General features: G+C 44.6%; 1 protein-coding gene across 2 annotated transcripts in view; it reads right to left on the bottom strand.

Annotated features, from left to right (window-relative positions):
• Positions 1–4,185: 4,185 nt before the first annotated feature.
• Positions 4,186–23,255, bottom strand: part of CD247 (CD247 molecule) — a 47,847-nt gene continuing 28,777 nt past the window's right edge. Inside the window, exons 2-8 of one of the 2 annotated variants that reach the window (XM_083855204.1) lie at positions 11,510–11,616; positions 10,265–10,318; positions 8,965–9,048; positions 8,281–8,316; positions 7,573–7,629; positions 6,382–6,423; positions 4,186–5,672 (exon numbers count right to left, since the gene is read on the bottom strand). In XM_083855204.1, coding sequence (XP_083711330.1) covers positions 5,607–5,672; positions 6,382–6,423; positions 7,573–7,629; positions 8,281–8,316; positions 8,965–9,048; positions 10,265–10,318; positions 11,510–11,616 — 446 coding nt within the window. In that variant the 3' untranslated portion in view covers positions 4,186–5,606. The remainder of the gene's footprint in view (positions 5,673–6,381; positions 6,424–7,572; positions 7,630–8,280; positions 8,317–8,964; positions 9,049–10,264; positions 10,319–11,509; positions 11,617–23,255) is intronic. The other variant, XM_083855205.1, reaches the window with a different exon arrangement.

Below are 23,255 nucleotides of genomic sequence, written 5' to 3'. Positions count from 1 at the left end.
TATTAATATTGTGTGACTTTTCAAAGAGCTAGTTAGATTTATAGATAGGTAATAGGGATATTGAAGAAATGACTTCTCAAAGAAAAGAGCACTTGGAACAAAAGAAGTGGAAAACAAGGTGTGCTTTATGGAAAACAAATCTGAGGAAGGAAATGAAACAGCTTGTGGGAGGCGAGGGAAGATGATACCCTTTGGCGTTCCTTAGTGCTGCTGAGGCTCAGCCCCAGAACTGGAACATACCCCCTCTGCCTTATTTCATCTCTCTACCAAACAGGACATTGTCAAGTAGCTCAGACCAAAATGCTGATCTGTCTTAAAACTGTGTCGGTCTGCTGGGGAATATTCCCCGGCAGAGCTTTACATGATACCGTGAGATACTTAATTTATCATGTTAGCTTCCCCTTCCCTCCCAAAATTGTCTTGTCTGTTGTAGGCCCAATCCCCTTGAGGATTCACACTGCCTTTGCTGAATTCTGTGGCAGCAGCTACGGAAGCCCCGTTCCCCGAATGCGGTAACTTCGTGTGCGTTCCAAGCCGGCACGTTGCGGTGCTATAACACCCCGACATCATTTAACAGTAGGATTCCCTTAGGGAACGGCACGCCAAGGGGCAACTCGTGGAGATCGCACAACCCCCTTGAGAAACCATTTAGGAACAAGAGCACCCGTGACAGTGTCCTGAGAACAAGGCAGTAGAGACAAACAAACCCTTTAGTTCTTCCCCCATTCACTCTCCACGTGTCGGCCTCTGTGACCCCGGTGCTCCCTGCGCCTGAGCGAGTCCGAGGGGAACACGCGAAGAGAAGGACTCGGAGCTCAGGGCCGCTCCCCGCCATTCCCGGGGCCGGGCCGTGTCTCCCCGCAGCGCGGGGCAGGGAAGGCACCGCCGCGGGTGGCCCCGCTGCCCCCGGGCAGGAGCTCCTTGGTCCCCGCCAGTGCCGTTGTTCCATTTCCTTCCTCTGTGGTAGTATCTAAGGCTAGGTGTGAGTAGGTGTGGGGTGGTTATCCGCCACAGGTACAGGAGCTGTCGTATACCTCATTTCTAACTCGTAACTGAGTAACTTGCTTTAACTTTCTCCAAACCCCACAGAGTTGCCAAGTCTGCCCTCCCTCCTTTGATTAACACTGAACTCTGGCCTATAGCACCCCGTGACCTGCAACCTGGGGAGTGACCCCCTAACGCCTCTGAATGTCGCTGCTTAAAAGCTACTGCAAAGTGAGGGCAAATTGCAATCTTATCTTATTTCCTTTGGTTACAAGGGGTCCTCTTGATTAGTCTGTGAATATCCACTCCTTCCCCTCCACTCTCCATGGAAAAGGGCCACCCACGCTGCCTTTTCCCACCCCGGAGCCTCGCTGAGCTCCAGGGTCTGGAGGCTCTCTCAGCCCAGTGCTGCATACCTGCTACTCACTTTTTAACATAACCAAAAAAAGAAAAAGGAAAAAAAAAAAAATAGAAATCTCCAAATACTTAATTTTCTTCTTTATTATTTGACAATCCTGTATCCCTTCCCCACTCCCCAACCTGGCCAGAAGCTGCATCCTTAACCCGGTCCATCTTTATTTGAATGTAGTTCCCCTACCCCCATGGGAAAGAGAAGCTTTGTCAGGTCACGGTGGCTGCTATAAGTCGGGAGGGGGCGGTTTCTTTGTTTTGTTTTGTTCTTTTAAAATTTCCAGCCAAAACCAAAGATTTCCTAATGATTGTATAAACTCAAAACAAACAAACAAACCAAAGACAAAGGGCGTCTTCAGCACCAAGCCCACCTGTGAGGCCGGCCTGGCCTGGGCTGGCCGGGCCCGGGGCTCCAGGACCAGCCCTGGGCACCAACTCCCGGCTCCGGGGTGAGATCTGGAGGGGAGGCCGGGGCTTCGCAGGTGGGTTGAGGAGCTGAAGACTTGGGTGCAGGATTGGCTGCTCTGCTGGGTGCTTTAACCCTCTGGGGGCTGGGTGATGTTGATTAATACACGCTGAGGTGCACTTCTGAGCTTCCCCCCCTTCACTGCTTGGAAGAGGCTGTCCTGTCGTGAGAAATCCCTGAAAGAAGAAGAAGCAGCTTTTCATTTCTCCTCTAGTTCCTTTTTTCTAGATTTCTTTTATTTTTGCAGCACCACTGTGCAACTATGCATTGTATTTCTCAACCTTTTATGCTAGGTAGATGCCTGTGACTTTTTAACTTTTGGGGGGGGATTGCAAATGGAGGAACTTTTTACATGGATCTTTTTAATCTCAGTTGATTGGGGGGTGTTTGGTTCTAGGGTCAGACAAGCTCTATCCCAAAGCAAAATCCAAATGTTAATATTATTAGCCTGATGCAGATACCAAAGATAATTTCTTTCCTGCAGAACCTTAGACTTGTGTATTAAGTACGATTACCCAGCACTTGCATTAGTCTAACCTCAGTAATTCCAAAGCTTAGATGTATATTTTGGTATATTTCTGGGATATTAAAAAATTGTCGTTTAAATTCTTGTTTGTTTCAGTGTAATGCTCTTAAAGTCATAGCATGGAGATAACTGAACTTGTCCTATTCTTAGTAGTTTGAAATAATAGTATTTTTGTATGTTTTGGGTGTGTCTATGTATGTATTAACATAACGGTTTTCACTGCCTAGGTGTTCATAAATAATAATAAAAGAAAAACCAACTACAAAGGGTTTTTAAACTGTACATAATATTCCGTGAGGAATTTCCACCAGACCGCCAATTTGGATCGCATTTTCACTGATGGCCGCTCCCAACTGGGATTCTTTCTTTCTTTTTAAAGAGACAGCATGTTCTTTTTTTTCCCCCACTGACCTGAGGTTCTTTCTCAGTGCCAAGAGGGGGTTCATTGTTTTTAAGGGGTGGGCCAAAGAGGAAGTAGCTTAAATTTTGTTTTCAAAAAGTATTTAACGTGTTAGTTTGAAAACTACCCCTTTGTATGAAGAATTGGGAGTGGAAAACCAAGCCCTTTCTTCTAAATCTGATAATAATTTTCAAAGAAATGAGGATTTGTGGATGTTTGTAATGTCTGGGCAGTCCCTTTTTGCGCCTTTTTTTTTCCTAAATAAGACAAGTTTTTGGTCCTAATGGTTTCACTGCTCTGTGCAACTGCCTGCTTACACTGGCTGGGAGGTTATTTTCTCTTGCCCTTCCTCATACACTGCATTTTTACACTTGAGGTCAGCAGAACACTTGAAATCAAGGGCCATTATGGGAGTACCCGACCCAAACGCAACCCAAGCTTTTCTTGAGACTGAAATGTGAGAGTCCCACACATTTCAAAACCTTGCTGATCACACTAAGGGTGAGGAGGAAGGCGAAATGCTGTCTCTTTAAAGATGTCCTTTATTATTATTATTATTATATTATTATTATTTTCCCAGTGGTTGCCTACAGATAGCTGTAGGCATTGAGAGATTGTGTAGATTACAGTAAATCAGAATGAAAAGGTAGATTTTGTGTAGATGCATTTGTCTGCTGTAATTTTTTATATATATTAAACTTACTGTAATTGTACAGTTCATTTCTGTTGTAAACATCATTAAACCATTTTCCAAGTGTTTTAACATGTATGCACTTGTTTGTAGTTTTTAAATGTGTTGGGGGGAGGCCGCTTCCCCTTCTCCCGTGCATCAAACCGGGCCAGAAGATTGATCTGTGGTGCCCTTTGTCTTGTCAAACTGCAGGAGAGCCCGGGTTTTATGCACTCTGCTTGAAGCTTTTGTTCTAATTCTGTATTTATCAGCTCCTCTCCTAAAAGCAGAGACAGCTTCAGTCGCTTCCTGAAGGCAAAAAGGAGACTCAGCTCAACCCCACGGTGAGTGGCCCCAAAACCAGCGTTGGATGCTTTTTGAAATCAAGGTATCCATTGATATATAAAGAGCATAAAGGTGATTTCTTCCCCCCCAAAATATTTCACTCCTATTGTTTGGTGGTTGATATTTCATGCTGCCAAAACTTGTGATTTCTACATCTTGCAGATATGGTGATTTAAAAAGAGAAAGCTGTTTTCAGCACTCTTTGTTCTTGCATCGAGTGCTTAGCAGCATAACTTTACTGTAATTTTCAGCTCAGCTGTCTCAGTTATCACCCAGTTCTCTCAATTTTTCTTGTCACTGCACTGAACAGTAAAGGATCTAGGAAATTTTTTTTGCAAGAAACATTCATTACCATGTCTCAGTTTACTTTTTTTTTGCTTTAATTTATTGCAAATATTCCTTAAAAGCTACAAGCAGCACCTACTTCAGGTACAGTTTTACTGCTAAAGAAGTAAAACTGCCTTTGACCTTGCATAGCACCGATTTCAACAAGTTTTTCTGCTGCTAACCCACCCAGTCCCTGGAAAGAAGACATAAAACCTCATCTGGGCAGCAGCTCTTGTTCCCACAGCTCTGCTGCTCCTCTGAGGACTGGTGAGATGGCCTGGTCAGCTCTTGAGTCGAGGTGAAGCTCCCCTGGTTTTGCTGGGCTAGATTTGCCCTTGCTGAATTCCTTCAGGCTTCACTGTGCAGCCTGGCCAGGCACGGGCAAAACTGAGGCTGCAGCAGCAGGAGGTGAGTGTCCCTTTAATGCCTGGCTTTGGGGCACTTCTCAACAGCCCATCCCAGCTTCTGGGAGCTGTGCAGGAGCTCCTGTCCTCCTCAGCTTCCCTGGGAGATGGTGCTGCCGGGTTCAGGCTGCTTCAGACGGCCTGAATGCCTCAGGTAAGGAGCTCATGCCATTCCCACCGCTGCTCCCTACACACACACACGGGACTGTGACACTGGTTTATTAATTCCTCAAAAACACATAGCATTATTGAACAGGCTCCTCTTTGGAATGGTACCTGCACCTTTTAGAGGCAGCCTCATGAGAGACTGGTTTGGAAGCTGCGTTTATGTTGGGTTTTGTACAGTTTGTTGTCTGGAAGTGATAATAGGGGAACCCATCCCCTTGTTTCCTTTGTTTTTCTGCCTTCAGAGAAGTCTCTCACTCAGCTTACCTGACCCATATTTATGGATGAGTGGCAGTGCTATTGCTTGATCTTTTTTGGGATGTTGGTGCTCATTTTCTTCCTACTGGAAGGTTGGCATTCAGCCTCTCTGCTTCACTGCTGTAACATCATGTCACTCTTTATAGTTAAAGAAAAAAAGTTGCTCTCCACTGAAGCAGTTTTTAAAGGCAAATTTAAAGCAAAAAGGGTGCAATAGTCTTAAGATAAATACTGCAAGAAGTAAATACAGCCCTATCTTTGCAAGTTGTTTAAATGCAATAAAGCCATAATTCCATGTCTTAATACTTTGGAAAACAAGGAAGAGCTATAGAAATAGCTATGTTTGTTACAAGGTGTGGTCTGGTCCCACAACACAAACCTTGCCAAAAAAAAAAAAAAAAAATCAGCCTAGTACCCACTATAATTGGAAACAACTTTACAGATATGTACATTCTAACAGCAGAAGCAGTTACATGATTCAGTAGAGGGAGAAGGAAAGGGCCAGGTCCAGATTCTGTGCAGCAACCCAGGGAGGTTCTTGCACACAGGAAACACACAGTGCTTGTGCTGGATGAAAAAGGCTTCCCCCCTCTCCTCCCCAGAGCAGGTGGACATCTCTCACTCCTGCCCATCCCCGCTGAGGTTCCCACTTAGCGGGGGGGCAAGGGCTGCATCTGGAGAGCATCATAAGTGTCCTTGGTTGCTGCACTGAGCCCCTGAAAAAGAGAAAACCAGAAAAACAGGTGAGGGATGAGTGTGACTGTGAGTGCTTTCTTCTTCCTGGCAACAACATGATGGCAGGAGCTCGGTCAGGAGCATAAGTCTGATTTTTTATTCCCCCTATGGAAGTTTTTACTCCTGAGTGATTCTTTAGTGTTCGTGTGGTGCAAGTAGCTATTACTTACTTGAAGGCAAGGTACATCTTAAATAATTGTTATGAAAATATGACTACAGCAAATCATCCTAACAGATTCTGAAGATCTTTGGAGTACATTTTATTTATGTATTGTTAAGAGCTAACTGATGCTGGAATGAGCATTGATAATTAAATGAACAGACATGAAATCACAAACTTTGGACTTCTCTTTGATCTGGAAGGGAAGTTGGGTGCATATCTGGGTAAGCAAATTGGCAGTGGGACCTCAGGTGGTTCTGACTCCAGGAAGCATCCCCTGACAGCCCCTCCAGTGATCCCAGTCCTTTCCCTGCCAGCCTGCTGGGGTAAGGCAGTTGTGCCCTGTGTTCCTGTGACCCCAGAGCAGGGATAGCTGGGGCTTCCAAGAGTGAGGAGTTAGTGAGACACCTGGTGTCTGCTTGGGAAACTCCCAGCTGCCTGTCACTTCTCTGTGCCTCCCTGACAGTGCCATTGCATATCCAGCCACTCGGGGACAGGTGAGGGGAGCAGCTGTGGGAGGTGGTGCCTACCTGGTAGAGACCTTCATTCCCTTTGCCTCGCCGCCTCTGCTGCTTTGGGAAATGAAACAAGCATAGATTAATGGGTGCTTTCCTCATTATGCAAAAAGAAGCCCCTGTGTTCCCCCATGCTCTGCTGAGGGTGTACAGGATGTACCAGCTGTGCATGGCCTGGACTCTGCTCTGCACAGGAAAGCACCTGGTAAGGCTGGACCAGCCCAGACATGCTGCAAGGGCTGCTCAGGAGAAAATAGAGGGGATAGGAAATAAAAACAAAATGGTTTGGTTTGCTGACATATTTTCCTGTCATACTGTTAGAATGTTGCTATTCCCTTGATTCAGTGTATGTATAGAGATTTGGCAGCATTTCTGTAGAAGCTGATTATTTAGTAATAGATTGTATCACAAATGTGTCAAGGAGTAGTGCTTGTTACAGTTAAAATTGCAGCAACCTTTTAAATGATCATATATTTGGAATAGGACAAGGTGCTTTGGTGTTCTTGTCCCTCCAGAAACAAACATTCAAAAAACATGCTGCAACTTTATAGACCCATAGCTCATAGACAGAGCTTGACTCTGGCAGAGGAGCATTAGAATAAAAAAGGGGAAAAGATTAAATGTTGGTGTTGCTTCAGCATTTCTCAACACTAAACTTTGTTTTGAAATGCCCCTTTTTTCAAGTGTCAGAAGGAAATGAAAGGTTATATATATATATGACACTTTGACATAAAATAGAACCTGTGTAGGTCAGAGCAATTTTTCATTTTGCCATAAACAAGTGTCCCCAGATGGTTTGTTTTCAACACAAGCCCCCCTCCCGAAGCAGTTTGTGCACAGAGCCAAAACCCTCCCTCTGCTGTGGCTGGAGACGTGACTGATGTGTGCCTTCTTAAGCACCTGAGAGCAGAGCTGGGGGCAGGAGGACATTTCCCCTATTCCATGTCTGGAGTCAGGCACAAGGAGGGGCTGGCACCTCCTCTCCTGATCCTGGAACACCAGCCAGCCTCAGCAGCCCATGGAGGGGAATCCATAAACCTGCAGCTCCAAACTGCTCTGGAGAAACACCAAAATCTTCCAGTGCTGCTGGATTCACCCCTCTCACACCCTCTCCCCTCAGCCAGGGCAGCCATCAGGGGGTTTCTGCCCAAAAGCTGAAATGTTTTCTGTTGCCATGCTTTCCCCAGGAAGGAAAATAAGACTCACCTCTCCCTTCATTCCAATCTCACTGTATGCCTCACCCATCTTGTCCTTCTGCAGTGACTGCGGCAGAGAGGCAGAGAGTCAGTGTGACAGTAGAAAAGCCCAGCCAGCCCCTGGGCAGCCACATTTAAACCCAGCTGATCTCAGTGTCCCATTCAATAGCAGTGAAGGTCTTGGAAAACAAGCTCATTTCTCAAGACCGAATACCCAGGAAGACCCAAGACATGAGAATCAACATTCCTGCACCTCTGCTTTGGGGCCCAGACCCCCACATTTAGCCAGAGTCAAATCAACTCTCTCAAGAGGTTCCTAAGCACTCCCTCTTGGATGCACTGGCATCTGGCCTTTGCCAGAGAGCAGCCACACGAGGTGGAGTCATGCACAGGAAATACTGCAGCAGCAATCCCATGGGATGAAGGTTGGTTAGTCATTAGCATTAGGCATTAGCAGGTTTCTTGATCCAAGCTCTTTTCCACATCTCCCCAGTGTTTTTCTCCTGTCACTCACTCAGAAGTGAGCAGAAATTTTCTAGCAAAAATAGAGAATCTGGGGGGAAGAGTTGGGTGGAAGGGAAGACAAGTCTTGAAAAGCAGCTGTTGAGTTTTGAACCAAAGCTGAAATTGGGTAGGAAGGGGAAAGTCTCCTATGAAACAGAGTCTCCTGTTCCCAGCCATCCCTCCCCCTCTGCTCCCTCCAGAGTGCTCTACTCACAGTGTAGACAGTGTCCTGAGGGTTCTTTCTCCTCTGCTGTAAAACAGAAGAAAGAAGTTGCCCATACATTGCACTAACAGCATTCTCCACCACCCTGTGTGTGCTTATGCATTTGCTCCATGGCACAGCTACGGCTCTATGGACTTTTCCTGCCCATCCCAGTCCATCCTGCCTCCACCCATAAGGCTCTGTTCAGACAACTCGTTCTGGGGAAAATTAATTTCATTTGAACATTTGGTAAAACTTAGGTCTTCTCTGCTCACTCCCTACAGCTGTCACCTGCTGATGCAGGAGGTTTTCCCTCCCTTTTCCTTTGAAAGTGACGGGCTGTGCAGCAGAAGGGGTTGTTTTGGCTGCCGCTCTGCTTTGCGGGCGCTTGTTTGATGGCATCAGAGGCAGCGAGCTCTGTGAAACACCCACCGCTGCCGGGCCTCCTCCGCATCCGCCCCGGGCCGGGTGTCACTTCCCCCCCGGCGGCTGCGAGCTCCCGGCCCAGCGAGGGGCCGAGATCAAAGGGGAGGGGGAGCTTGGCTCCCGTCCCGCCGCGCCGCCCGAGTTACGACACAAATCGCGTCGTTCCCTCCCCGGGAAGGCGCTCGGTGGCTGCCCGTGTGAGCAGCGCCGTGACACGGCGGCGTGGGAGGCACAGATCAAAGGGCAGAGCGCACACGGCCCGGAGGTTACCTGGTGTCTCCCGCCCAGCTCGGGGTCTGCTCCTCGCCTTCCTCCCAGCACATCGTAATCGTCCCTGTGCCCGCGGGAGAGCTTCTGAAACGGGACAGCAAAAGCAGGGCATGGGCACCGTGATAATGAGATCATAGAGCTTTACACAGTAAAGAAAGGGAACCCAGCTCAGCTCACAAGGACTGTAACTGAACTAGAAATTATTTTTACTCCCTAATGCAACTGACAACAATGATGCCACGTTTAAGCCATGGAAATGACACAAAACTGCAAGCTGTTGCACCAAGAATCTTTCCTAAGTGGAAATGAATTGAAAACTAGAGAGCATGAAGGGAAGGGACTCTGACTTTCATGCTTCCTCTCCCACTGGAGAGCAAAGATCCACGAGCTTTGTTTTTCTTGCAGAACTGCTCATTAAAGGAGCTACAGAAATTTTATGCCCAACACAATTCTTAGCTGGGAAAGGTTACCTTGGACAAAGGCAAAGGAGAGAATTCAGGTCAGAATAACCCAATACTTGGAAGGTGACAGGCTACACTTCAACCGAAAAGAAGTTGCATTAGTGTTCTTACATTTCAGAGTTAAACAGAACTCATCACAGGATGTGGCTATGGTCAAAAGCGTGAGAAAAAAAAAATTAGACAACTAGACATAGCAAAAATAGCTACAGTTCAATGCTGCCATGAGTGGGCAGTTTAGTGGGGACAGTCAGGCAGGATCTTGTCTCTGTCCTCTTTCACTGCTGCCCATGGTCAGGGCACAGGACAAGGTACAGCTCTGCTATGAGCTGGTACAACACAGCTGGCTGTGGGGCAACAGGAAAGCTTGGGAATGGAGGCACAGGGGCTGTGGGGCTCAGGCTCCATGCACCTGAGAGTGGAAGAGCTGCAGGTGCCCAGAGTCAGCTCCACTGCATTCCTTGGCATTTGCCCTTTGCCCAGCCCACATCAAACAGCAGCAGCAAGAGGGGCTGCACACACCCCCAGAGCTCTCACAGGCCTGTTTGTTCCATGGGGCAGCACAACCAACAGCCTGGGCTCCTGCCAGCCTAGAGCTCAGTGTAGCAAATCAGAGCCCAACAGCCCAAAGACCTCCCCAGCATCTGGCCAGAGGGGTGACACCAGCAGCTGCCCCTGAGGTTTTACCTTTCCTCCTACAGCTGCCATGCTGCACACATGTACAGCCTGCTCATTAGCTGGCTCATCCAAAGTTTTTGTGACCAGCAGGCAATCTGTCTCTGAGTGCCCCAAAAGGTCTGTCAGGATGGTGAATTAGAAAACCAAGACCAGCAGTTACTCACATTGTACACGTCATCCTGGCCTGGTCGCAGCTGTGGTTCAGAGGCCTGGCTGAGCTGGAAGAGAGACCATTCCATGAGCAGAGAGACATTGGCTCCCCTCACTCCTTTCATTCCCTCTCTCCTACCAGTTACTCTCATCAGAAACAGGGCAACCCACAAGGAGCTCCCTGTGGGGCTACAGGCAATGCAAACCCCTGCTGCAGCAGCACTTTTATCCACACACGAGCCCTCAGCAGCTGAGCCATTTGATTTCACATAACACCAGCTCACAAACACCTGAGTTTGTTCCCTGCACTCCTCAGATTCGTCTCTCTGTTCTCTTCCTGTCCTAATCTTGTGCCTCCTTGGGATTTTGGTTCTCCAGTGCCTGCAAGGTTGGTGGGTGTCCTGCAGGGAATCCCTGCACCCCTCAGGAGCAGCACTTGGCTTGCAGGGCTCTGGAGCCACCACAATGAATTAATGTGAGTGGCAGATAACAAAGAGGTAGAGGATTATCCCTTCTGTCACTGCTCTTTGGCTCAGCTGCTCACAATAGTTATGAGCAATCAATTGCTAAGCCAAAATTTCAGGTAAAAAGGGGCAGTTTTGGGTCAATGAGAGCAGCTACTTTCTGTTGTAGCCTTTAAAGAAAAACCCTGTCAAACTACATTCTGTATTGATTTACTCTTCTTGAGTTATTATCACATTCAATTCTTTATTAAAAGTAACCTTCTAGCTCACTCTATATTTAGGCATAGAATCATGTTTGTAGCAATTACACAAGTCCTCTCCTGTGGTTGTTTGGGTTATGTTTGCATCATCACACTCATAGTATCAAAGATGTCTGAATTATTGAGACATTTTGATACATCCTTCACAAGCTTGCCATTTCCCCTGTATTTTCTGTGTATCCCCTCTTCTCTTTCCAGTGACAAAGCAGGAGAAAAAAACAACCCACATTACTCTTGATCAGTCACTTCCCATCTATGAAATCCAGAATCTCTGATGTATCCGTAAGTGTAGCATCAAAACACTCTCATATACTCTTCCCCCCTCTACTCATGAACCTTTGCAAAAATCTGCTTTTGGTTGCTCAAGTGAACACCAGAAACAGAGAGGGGGGGAAATAAATAAAAAGAAAAGAGAGAGAAAGAAAGCAAAACAAAATGAAAGGTCTCATTCTAAGAGATGGTTCTCCTCCAATCCCCAGCCCAGCTCAACTATCTTACACCACCAACAAATGTGTCTGTGTTGGGTTGGACTGACCTTTGCCTTCACAAAAAGGGCTGTCATGATCACTGCATAAATGAAGAGGAGTCCATCCAGCACGTAGCAGAGCCTGGGATCCGTGAGGCCAAGAACTGATGCCGCATCTGCAAAAAAAAAATCAGATACATCAGCAAACAAAGTCATTTCTGTCACTGGTGCTTGGCAGCACAAATGTGGCAGTGCTGCTTAGCATTCCATGGAAAGATAATAGCCAGTGTGAGGGCAACACTGCCCCTTTGCAAAGGAGATGGAATTCTGAATATGAGATTTATAGGATTAATCTGGTCAAAAAAGGACCATGGCAAGTGCAGCCTTCTCTCTAAACAGGTTCAGTTAAACCAGACTGTCCAGGCCCTCAGCCAGCTGAGAGTGTCTCCATGGACAGAGATGTTTGCAAACTCCCCTGGGCAACACAGGGTGTTTATTTTCTGGGAAAACCCAGCAACATCTCCTGAAGGGATTTGTGACTGGGCCTGGTTAAGGCTTCCTTCATCAATTGTGTGTGAGAAAATACATTGTTTGGACAAAATTTTAGGGGAAGTCTTCTCAATTCTGCATTAAATGTAAAGAAAGATTGACACCATCACATTCAATGCTCCACAAGTAACTTGAGCCCATTGCCCCTCATGTTTTCCCTGGGACTCCTAAAAAGGGAGTCTCCATCTTTTCAGCCACCATTTAAATATTTACACACTGACCACATCCAGCAGGACATCTTAATATTGTTGGGTTTCAGCAGATAAACCTGATAAAACTGCTCCTGTATCAGTGCATAAAGATGTAGAAAGTTCACAAAGTACAGCTAAAAAAAAATCAAAGGCTAAGCAACTATAGATCCAACATGCAGCTCCAGGTCCATCCCCCAAGGAAAAGCTGCATTGCACAGTTAAATAAAAAACAGAACAAACAAACCAACGCCTTAAAATTAATCTGAGTTGTGCTTTGTGCAGATTTGCAGGGAGTTCAAAAGAGAAAGACAAAAATTAACAATAACCTGAGAAGCTCTTTGATGAAGATAAACAATCAGTGTTCCCACTGACAGCCTCACACACCCAGAAAAAATACCACAGAGAAGATTTGTTTGTTTGTCTGAATTAGGAGTTCGCATTCATTTTTTCCTAAATCACGCATTTAGAAACAAATCCATGGAAATAAATTGAGATCCTTGATGGTTTTCCTTCTTCCTCCCTCTTTTTCTATCACTTAAAAAATATGGTTCAAAGCACTTTCTGAAAAATACCCTTCACCACATTTCCTCAGGACTATAAAATTTCAAATATGTGGGGTAAATATAGGAAGAGAGAGAGAGAGAGAGATTGGCTTATTTGCCCAACATTGTATATTAAACCAACAAATAAGCTGAGATTACCTTCCCAGAGCTTTTCTTCTGAACAGTTCACAGGACAGTATTTTACATCAGTCTGGAGGCCTCTGAGATGCTGCTGAAGGCAACATTTTTGGGTACTCTTTGGGTATCCTGACCCTCAATCCCTTCTCCTTGTACCAAAGGCACATTCATACAATCCCCTCAAATCCAATATTTCTCCAGCACTAATGAAATCCCCTGAGCAGGAGGAGCCGAAGCAGGAGACAAAGAGGACTGGAGGAGATGACAAGGTGCAGGGGATTCAGCTGTGGCTCTGTGCCAACCATGGCCAACCCTGGCTGACTCTGCAGAGCCAACCGAGTGCCCACACAGTGCTCATGTGGGGCAGCCTGGCCTCCAGCGTCCCAGGCCATGGACTAAAGCTGTTCCATGGGGGAAGGCCTGCTACTCTGCCTCTGATTGTTCCTGGAAAAACACGTTTCGAGACTAAGAGAAAGTCCAATATTTAGGAAAAAAACACAATAAAATGAATAGAATTATTAGGGTTGGAAAAGACCTCCCATGTAATGGAGTTCAACCTTCAGCCAAATACCACCATGCCCACTAAACCATATCCTGAAGTGTCACATCTACTCATTTTTTGAACACTTCCAGGGATGGTGACTCCACCATTTCCCTGGGGAGCCTGCTTCAATGCTGAACCACTCTTTCAGTGCAGAAAATTTTCCTCATATCCAACCTGGTGCAGCTTGAAGCTACTTGCCTTTGTCCCACCTGTTAGTTCATGTTAATTCCTTCCTTAAAACGCATGACTTCTGTATTCTTAAACAAAACAAAACAAAATGTACAAAGCACTTTCTAAATAATAACCTTTGAAACAGGATTAGAAAGTGAGTGAGAGAGAAAAAGACAGAAGGCACAAAGCCTATTGAAAGAAAGGTCAAAGAGATAGGAGGAACAATGAACGAGTGGCAGTTAAAACAGTTACATCCATTCAGGTGAACAGGACTAGTTTAGGTGTTTAAATCACCAGAGGAGGGGTGATTCAAAACCTCTTCAAAGCAGAAGGCAAATCCCTTAGATGCCACCAAAATGTACTTTCTGTCCCTCATCAGCCATGGGGGCTGACGCCAAGGTCACAGAGGACAAGCTGGTGATGGGAGCTGGGCAAGGCAAACGTGCCAGGCCTGAGGGAGCAGTCACACAGAGTAAAGCACAAACAGTAAACAAATAGCAAAGCACAAATAGCAAATATTTCACTGATGATTCCCACTGTTAAACCTCACAGGTTACCCAGTGCCTATGGGGAGCTGCACAGCATCTTTCCATTGTTCACATACCAGAACTGAGAGGAGACAGTCACTGAGTAAGTTTCTGAGTAGGTCACTGCCCAGGTTTCCAGCCCTCCTCAATCCCAATTGCCTACACCTGGGACTCTGTCAGCAGCTGTGCTTCTGCCCCTGACAAGTTTCTTCCCAGCACCTCCTCCTTCCAAAGCCTGGATGTTTCCCCTCCCTCCTCTTTTCCCTGCTCCCAGGCAGCAATGCAGCCCTGTTCTCCTCTGTGCCTGGGCGCTCTCTCCTGCTGCTGCGGTCCCTGCACTCCCACATCTGGACCCGAGGCTGGCATCTCCCTCATCCTGCTCCACACTCACACCCCCAGAGCAGCTCTGCCAGCACCTCTGCAACAACCCCCTGTGGCCTTTGACTTTCTGAAGTATAGGTGAAGAAAAAAAGAAAAAAAAAAAAAAAAATTAAAAAGGCAATTCAGATGCTCTGCGGACAAGCGAGCGAGAAAACACCAGCGGTGAGAGGCCGAGAGCAGCCCCGGAGCCGAGCAGAGGAAGCCTGGGGCCGGTGAGGGCGGCGCGCCCGCCCCGACAGCCCCGGTGGTTTCACAGAGTGTGGAGCCCCTGGCTCAGGCCCAGCACCAGCTCCTGCACAGGGCGGCGAGCTGAGCTCCAGCCCTGGAGAGACACAGGGAGCCCCAGAAGCCACGTCCAGACACAGCTGCCTCGCTCCAAACCATGACATGAAGGAGGGATGCTGCACCCCAGAGCTGGCTGGGGTCCAACCCACAGGGCTGGCCCAGGGCAGCCAGTACCAATTGAGATCAGCTGAACTGAATCACTGGAACACGGCCTGGACCCTTGAAACATGCCAGGCCATTTCTTTTTAATAGGATTTTCCTCCTCCAGTGTTTTTAGTGTGCATCTGGATTGGGTTAGACCATGATGCCTGATAATAGTTTGAGAAATACAGACCGTAAAAGCTGAATTACTTGTAAATCCAGATCAAATCTGTCTGCCATAAAATTTTTTCTCTCCCATGGCCCTTATTAAGTGATTCATTTAAGGGTTTTACTTTTAGGGGTTACCAAAATTCAGTAACACAGCTGTAAATGAAGCACTTTATCTTCCTGGAAACCGAATTTCTCAGTGAAGCCCATGAAAACCAATCCCAGCACAAGAGATTTATAGATGCAGCTGTGGTTACATATAAAGGTGTTTAAAGGCAGATCCTGCAGGGCCTTCTCCCAACAGCCCAGAGCTGCCACAGCTGCTCCTGGGGCAAAGCAGGCAGCTTTTCTCAGACAGCACCAGCAGTGATCCCTGTGGCTCTGGGTTGTTGCGTTTACATCACTCCCACCCTACATCATCCAAGAGCCTCTTGCTGCAGGTTTGTGCTTCCAGCCCCCGTGGGGACAGAATTCCACAGCTGCAGGTGCCACTGCCACATGTGGCACCTATCAGCCTTGCTCCCTGGAGGCTGACAGCAGGGTGGGATGGGTCTTGCCTCACTGCTGCTGTCTGAGAGCAAAATTCTGAACCCAAGAGAGCTCCCTGGGCTTGGGGCAGAATGAGGAGAGAGATGAGTACCCTGCATGGTGCTTCACTGCCAGTGAACACAGGCCTGCAGCTGAACAGACAGCCCAGACTAAATGCCTGCAAGTTGGCCAGCTAAAATTATTACACATAATCCTGTTCATTAAGAATGGATCTATCGTGAAGTTTGTTTATATATATATATATTTCTATGGGTTTTACTCACAGATATAAACAATAAACAAACTTGTTACTCTCCAGGGCCAAAGAACCAGAGGCTGAATTCTCCTTCACTTGCAGAGGGCAGAGGCTCAATTAATTTGTCATCAATGTTCCATCACAAATTTGGGAAACACAGCATGGCCCAAAGCAAAGCTCATGCCCTTGTAGTTCAGCACTAGAGTTTGTTGTTGTTGCCAGAGGAAGCTGCTGATATGATCAGAATTCAGGTTACAAGATCAGATGTTGGGCAGCCGAAATAATTAAAAAGGAAATTATTTTAGGCCATTAACTTCCACTTTTTTACACCAATGAATGTTAGCCCTATGGAAAGTCAAGGTAGAGGAGCTTTAGTATTCTTTGAGCCCTTCATAGTCCTTTTAGGATCCCTTTCAGGGAGGCACTAACACAAAGTTCCAATAATTCAAGTGTCCCTCTGATTTATTTGGAAGAAATAGAGTCAAAAGAATTAAACTATTACAATGGCACAAAGGGCTAAACATTGGTGTTCCTGCCCATGGCAGGGGGTTTGGAACCAGATGATCTTTAAGGTCCTTTCCAACCCAAACTTTTCTATGATTCTATGATTTTCTAGCACATCAGAGAATAAAGACTTGAATAAAAAAGTCCAGGGTACTGTAACAGGAGTAAGACAAGTAGATCTCCCACATCTGTTTGATATGTGGGAAGAAGAAATGTGCAGAAAACAATAAATGATCTACCTTTTCTGTCGGAAGGTGAAGAAGATTAACTTTGAGTATATAATTAAATAAGGCAGCCTTTCATCCTCCAGATGGTTCCAGAGCCTCGTCAGAAACAGAAAGGAGGGGTGTGCCTTGCTCATCTCTGGAAGGGGACTCCTTGCTTTATCAAAACAGTCAGTCATTCTCAGAAAAAGCAACTGCTTTCACTTCTCAGTTTAGCAAGGACTCGGTGCAAAGGGCTTTCCTGAAGCCAGCCTGGTGTTGCCTCCTAGAGACAGCAAACCATGCACAGGGAAACTGCAGATGTGGATATCCAGCAATCTGGGCTGACAGATGTGAGCTGTGCAGCCCTTTCAGCTTTTGTAGGGAATTTAGATTAGGCACAAGTGCTTTTACTAGACCCTGCTTCATCAGGGACAGCAAAAGTTTAATCCGGTTAATGCAAAAGGTGTTCCCCGCTGTAAATTATCTGGTGTCTAATTCAATCTGGTGTTAAGTGCACAGAGAGGCAGAATTATTATTCAAATGCTTCTAGGTCACTTAGCCTTTCCCTTGCCCTACCAACTCTGTCCCACAGCAGTAACTCACCCCAGACTGATTTACTATCAGGTGACTTTTTCATTCCAGCTCCTACAACCCCGTGCACATGATGGAGGACTACATAAAAGAACTGAGCGTCCTCATCTCCCCGGGAATCCCAAAGAGACTTCAGCTGCAAGGCTGAAGGAAGAGACCCTGAGTCAGGCACAAGACGCTGCTGATCACAATCAGATGTGTTTCTCTGTTCGGTGAGCACTTCAGAGAGTGGCAGACATTTCCCTAAGTACTTCAAATTAGCGTTTTTAAGTTAGACTTTTCAGCTAGCTCACAGCTCACAGCTCCAATAATCAAATCTACTGATAACATGAAGAACAATTCCCAGCCAGGAGATTTATGAGGCATTCCCACTCCCTTTTATCCTACACTCAAACTTCCAAAAGTCATTGAGCTAATGGGGGCTTTCCCTACTGGTGGGAACTGGATGCAGAGATGCACAGGCCCAGCAAGAGCCTCACCAGGGCTGTTGTCTCAGCCTGAGCTTGATTCCAACTCCCTTGATTTGCTACAAGCAGAGCAGTAAAAAAATCCCTCACAACAACACAAGCTAAGGGTGGAGGTGCTGGAGGGAGAATTGCAGCTATGAGGCTACAAGAAGTTTTATTGTTCAGTATTATTAATTTTTCATGCTTGTGAATGCTTTGCTTGTTAAATAAATTGTTTTTTCCACTTTGCTCCAATGAAATCTTTTCTCAAACCAGTTAGGAGAGGAGCCACTTAAATCTGCTTTCTAGAAGAGCCCCTTCAGAGGTTTCTCCCCAAATCTGCCCTAAACCAAGACAAACACAAGGCCATTTACAGAGAACACTCAGCCCATGAGCAATTCCTTCCCCTGCAGCCAACATGGACCAAAGCTGGGACAACTACTGAGCCATTCCTGATGTATGGTCAAAGCCATGCCTGGACACTTGTCACAGCTAATCCTACTGGAATCAAATCAGGGTTTTTTTTTTCTTTTTCTGGGATCAATTTCCACCTAAACTCACTGACAGTACCAGATCTAACCAGTGCCAAAAGAGCCAGAGTCAGGAAGGACACCAAACTCCAGTAACGAAAGCCATCCACTTTTTTAGGTTAAGTTCATAGCAATACTTTTGAAAACTCAGGTAGCTGTCATTCAACATTTTCAACACAGTTTTCATACAATGTTTTCCAGCAGGTAAGTGACTGAATCCTAGGGAAAAGGTAGATACACAAGGCAGAAAAGTGGTGGGAAGGCTGCAAGATTTACTTGAGCAGGACAACTAGGAGCAGACTGTTTAAAGGTCAGCAAAGCCTCAAGGTGTTTTCATGGCAACGAGGCTTCTGAGGGGGAAGGAATTCCTAGTGAAGGCTGGTGTCAAGGAGGGAAACAGTTAAATCATCTGCAGATGCAGCGCTGTGTTCTGGGGCAGGAAGGAGGCCACGCTGGCCCCAACGGCTGAGGCTCTAAAGCTCGCGGTAGCTGCAGGGAGGGAGAGGTTTCACAGCAGCCCCTGCCACTGACCCACATAGGGGAGAAGTGTGTGTGTCATGTCCTGCCTCTGCCAGAGGATGCACAGGTGAAGAAACCTCTCCTGTGCAACAGCAACTTATGTACAGAGTAGAGAGAAAGGGTGAATAAGGATTTGGGTTAATATTAATTCCCGCATTGCTCAACAGTGCTTAGCAATAATAATAATAATTTAATTCCACTGGGGAATATTCCACTCTGAAAAGAGCACATGAAGCACTTCACAAGCCTCATAAAATCGGAGCCAATGGATGAGCTCTCACAAAACGAAAATATCACAACAAACTTTGCCTGGGTGCTCGATGGACTCCTTCAGCAAAGGGGCTCAGAACAAACCCAAACTCCTCGGGCCCTCACACATTCCACTTAAAAAAAAAAAAAAAAATAAAAATAAAAAGGCACTGCTTCATCCACCTCTGAAATGCCCTTCCTCTGATTTGGGAGCGTTCACATTTCCATATCATGTAGCAACCACGCAGCTAAGATTTTATGGCAGAAGCAAAGCACTGCTGAAGTGAAAGGGCCTTGTCATGGATCTGCAGGTGGGGCAGGGATTGATTTATCCCTGTGAACACCTCCCTGCTGAGGCTGCTCCTCCGTGGGGTGACAGAACTGTGGCTGGTACATCTCCACTGCTGTATTTTGTTAGGAGCCACCTGAGGGACTACACCCAACTTTAGAAAACCTTATCTCAGATGGCATTACAGGATAAGGGGCGGGGGGGGAAAGTGCTGTATTTTGAAACACACCTTCTCACGCATAGGTAGGAAATGGCAAGAATGAAGAGCTTGTATATAAATTCTGACTGAATTAAAGACTCTTAGAAAGCAATGCATTCCTGTGTGGGGTGGAAGAAATAGGAGGAAGGAATTTCCTTAGCATTAATGACTTTATGTAACACCTTTATTTCACCAACTATAAGAGAAAAGTAATACATTAACTATCAAAAATATTGAAATGCTCTCAAAAGCTCCAGCATTGGAAACTGGTACCTTCTTAATTGCTTCTCTGTAAAAACAGACTTGTAGGGAAAGAATCAAAAAAACTCAAGGAAAAGGACCCCAATCTTTCATTACAAAAAAATTTTCCTGTTTATTTACACCATGAGTTCAAACTATTCTATGGCAATATTTCAACTGAGATGAAGTAATTATGATTTACCCACTGCATGCAACTAATATTAAAATTTGTCAAGTTAATTCCAGTAATTACTTGGGAATACATTGAAAACCTGGAAAGGTGAGCTATCATGAGTAATTTAAATTAATTTTATCCACAGCACTAAGTTTATCCTATTGATTTTTTGTCAAGATTTTTTGTTAAAAGATTTTCCAGATATTTAGCAAAGAGCAATCCTATTCTGCTGCTTATGACTAGATTTAGTTTAGTTTTGTTTTCCTGGAGGAATGGCTGTTTCAGAGGATTTACATCCCTTTATATTTATTTTTTCCATCTTAACATAGACAAGCAGCTCTCAGCCACTTACCAGATATATTTTACAGAACAATTCTGTTCATACCTTCAAGTTTCAGAGCACCTATCTGAAGCAGCCACTTGAGAGGGGATATTATGTTGTCTCTGATTTTTCTCACTCCAACTAATTTTGTAAGTGTAGAATCATGCACTTGTACTGCCACTGCACTCATCTAATTGCTTGTCAGCCTCATGAAACATGTTCCTTTTAAGATCTTTAATGCTGCTTCTAAAATGGATGAAAATTCTGAAATTGTGTTTACTTTAAACAGCCCCTCTCTCCCACAAAAGCCAGATTGGGAAGCCTCTGGGATGTGGAGAGAGATAAAAAGGCTGTGTGGAAACTGTACTTGTTTGCTTTCTGTGTGCAGCTGAGATGGATTTAGAATGCAAAGGAAATTTATATAAGCTCCATTTTTCATAGCACTGGGAGCTTAGGTCAGCTTTATTGAAAGCACAGTTTGGGAAAGTGCAGTCACAGAATTGCTGGATGGGGTGAAAAATTGCCAAGTGATCAAATGCCCACAGAAAATAAATTTTCTCCTAAAAGGATCCTTAGTGTTTAATTTACTTTTTGTACTCTCTAAGAAAAATCTTTCTTCTACTTCTATCCATCACAAGTTTTTCTTGCCGCGGAACCCTTTATTGTGTATTGCACCACCTAAAATATGTAACAGAAAACTGAGTGGCCACACAATGCACGGGCTTGTATAGGACAAAACACTCTCCTCCCTTAATACAAATGCTTTTCTGGGATTAGTTGTGATTAATGCATAGTTCATTCACATCTGGAATGTGTGTTCGTAACAGGACAGAGGGGAAGAGGGAAGGTACCAGGGACCTACTTCGAGGTGCTTTGCAGTGGCCTCATCTGTGCCGCTGGGAGTTTCTGGCATGTGCAAGCCTGGAATTAATCCCATTAAGCAAAGTGTTATCCTACAGAATTAGCCATTAGATGTGCATTAATTATTTCAATCTATCCCTTGAAATCCACTTGGAGAAGCTGTCCTGTTTTCACAGGCAAAAAAAAGTGAAGCTTTGGGAGCCGAGAGCGCTCACAAGGACTGCGCTGGGGTTTATCGCACCCAAACGGAGCAAGAAACCCAAGTGAAGGTAAACAAAAGTCCTGGTTTTCTTCCCAGTAAAGAGCAGATTTCAAAATGGGTGAATTAATTCCCCACACCATTGATTTGAAATTAGCCAAGGCCATTTAATTCAGTGAGAACAGGTTTAGCCCCAGAGCAGACACACAGACACCCTCAAAGACGCAAAAGGAACGCGGAGAGTGAGTCAATAACGAAAAGATAAATGCAAATGTTTTTCTAATGCATTATTCACTACACAATAAATATTTACTCAATCTAACAAACTTAAGTTTGGAGAGTATGACCCTACACAATTTTTTTTCTGGAAAATAAACCTTTTCATTACTCTTTAAATTTGCTGTATTCTACCCTGCTTTTGGAGTAACCTGACAGTTTGTTCTTCTGCAATTCATTTTCACATGCCTACACATTAAAAGTCAGAACAAAACCCAAAAAAAACAAAAAAAACTTTGCCTCTGAACCCTTTAATTTAAAAAGTATTATTTTTCTAGAAATATATCCCAAAGCTGTATTTCCATTTTATCAACAAAAATCATCAGTGGTTTACTCCAAGTCCATTGCAAGAGCTACATTTGAATGATTTACTGCAAGGCAAAAGAGCAGAAAGAACCGGATGGTTCAGCTCATTGCACAGCACCAAATATACATATTTAACTCTCCAAACATTTCTGCATTTCTACTGAAGAAGAGCAGGGCACATGCACAAAATACAAAGGTCCAAGGAGAAAGTTTATGCACATGAAGCAAAATAAGTCTGGCTTTGTAACCTGCCCTACCTGATACTGTTTAGGATATAAAACTGGTTCACCAAAAAAACAATGGAAATATAAAATTACTGTGTATTTCTCTCCTGTCAGTCAGTTTTCTGCTTGAACAGGATAAAAAAAGTAATTTCCTAACAGATTCCATGCACCTGAAATTTATTGAACATGAAAGTATCCACTGTCACACAGTGGGTTTTTATCCAAATTAAATTACATAGAGATGTAGATACTATAGAGCAAACATTATCTTAATTAATTAATTTCATTTCATAAAGATTCATTTAATTTCATATGCTGGGAAAAACAATGACAAATAGTGAAATCATAAGCAAATCTGCATAGACCTTAGACAATTTTATTTTACCAAACTAGTGCCAGAAGCCCCTGAAGCCAAATTTCCCTGCTTGCAAGACCCATCCTCCTCTAGAGTCCCACTGTTAAATATCTCACTCTTGTAAGTTTATGATCAGAAAAAAGTCCCTAAGAGACAAAAATTTTCTCTGGCCAGCTGGGACAGAGAAAATCTGTTCAGTTATTTTTTTACCATGCTGACAATTGGTGATCCAAACACTATGGTTTTCAGATGTAAATAAATAACAACATATAAATAAATATTTTCAGACGTAAATAAATAACGACAACAATAAAAGCAATTTTTTCTCTTTTCCCTATCACATTTCTAACCCTATCATAATGGTGGCAGCATAAAAAGTGAAAAAATACTTATCAAAACCTATGCAAAATTATTATGTACTCTTTAGAAGCAGCAATTGAGTGACAGTTTTATGGTGCTATTTATAATCTAGGTAGGGCTAAATAAAGTATGACACTGAACATACTGCTTCACTTAAAATTCTCAGCTGACTATGACACAGAAATACCCTCTTGCTGGGCTGTTCAGAGATTAGTATTTCTGCAGCTTTTAAGAGATTAAATTCTGCAGCTGGTTATGCTGCCTGCAGAATAACCAGATATCAGATATTTGGCATAGTTAGAATTCATGCACAACCAATTTGTAATTCAAGACACAACTGTATAATTAGGACTTTACAAAAAATATATTTCAAAATCAGTTGTATTTTCAGTTTTTTTGGAAGTGTCAGTAAGTCATGTTTTAGAAACAAAATAAAATAAATTCTGCCACTTGAATTTCTTTTAGCAGACTACTGCAATTGAAGAGGGTACATTTGTCTGTTTGCCCACGGACTTGTTTCTAATCAGAATCTTCTTCTGCAAA

This window comes from Zosterops lateralis (genome assembly GCF_965231275.1).
Source record: "Zosterops lateralis genome assembly, chromosome: 2".
NCBI lineage: Eukaryota > Metazoa > Chordata > Aves > Passeriformes > Zosteropidae > Zosterops > Zosterops lateralis.
This window is presented reverse-complemented; position numbering and strand designations above follow the sequence as displayed.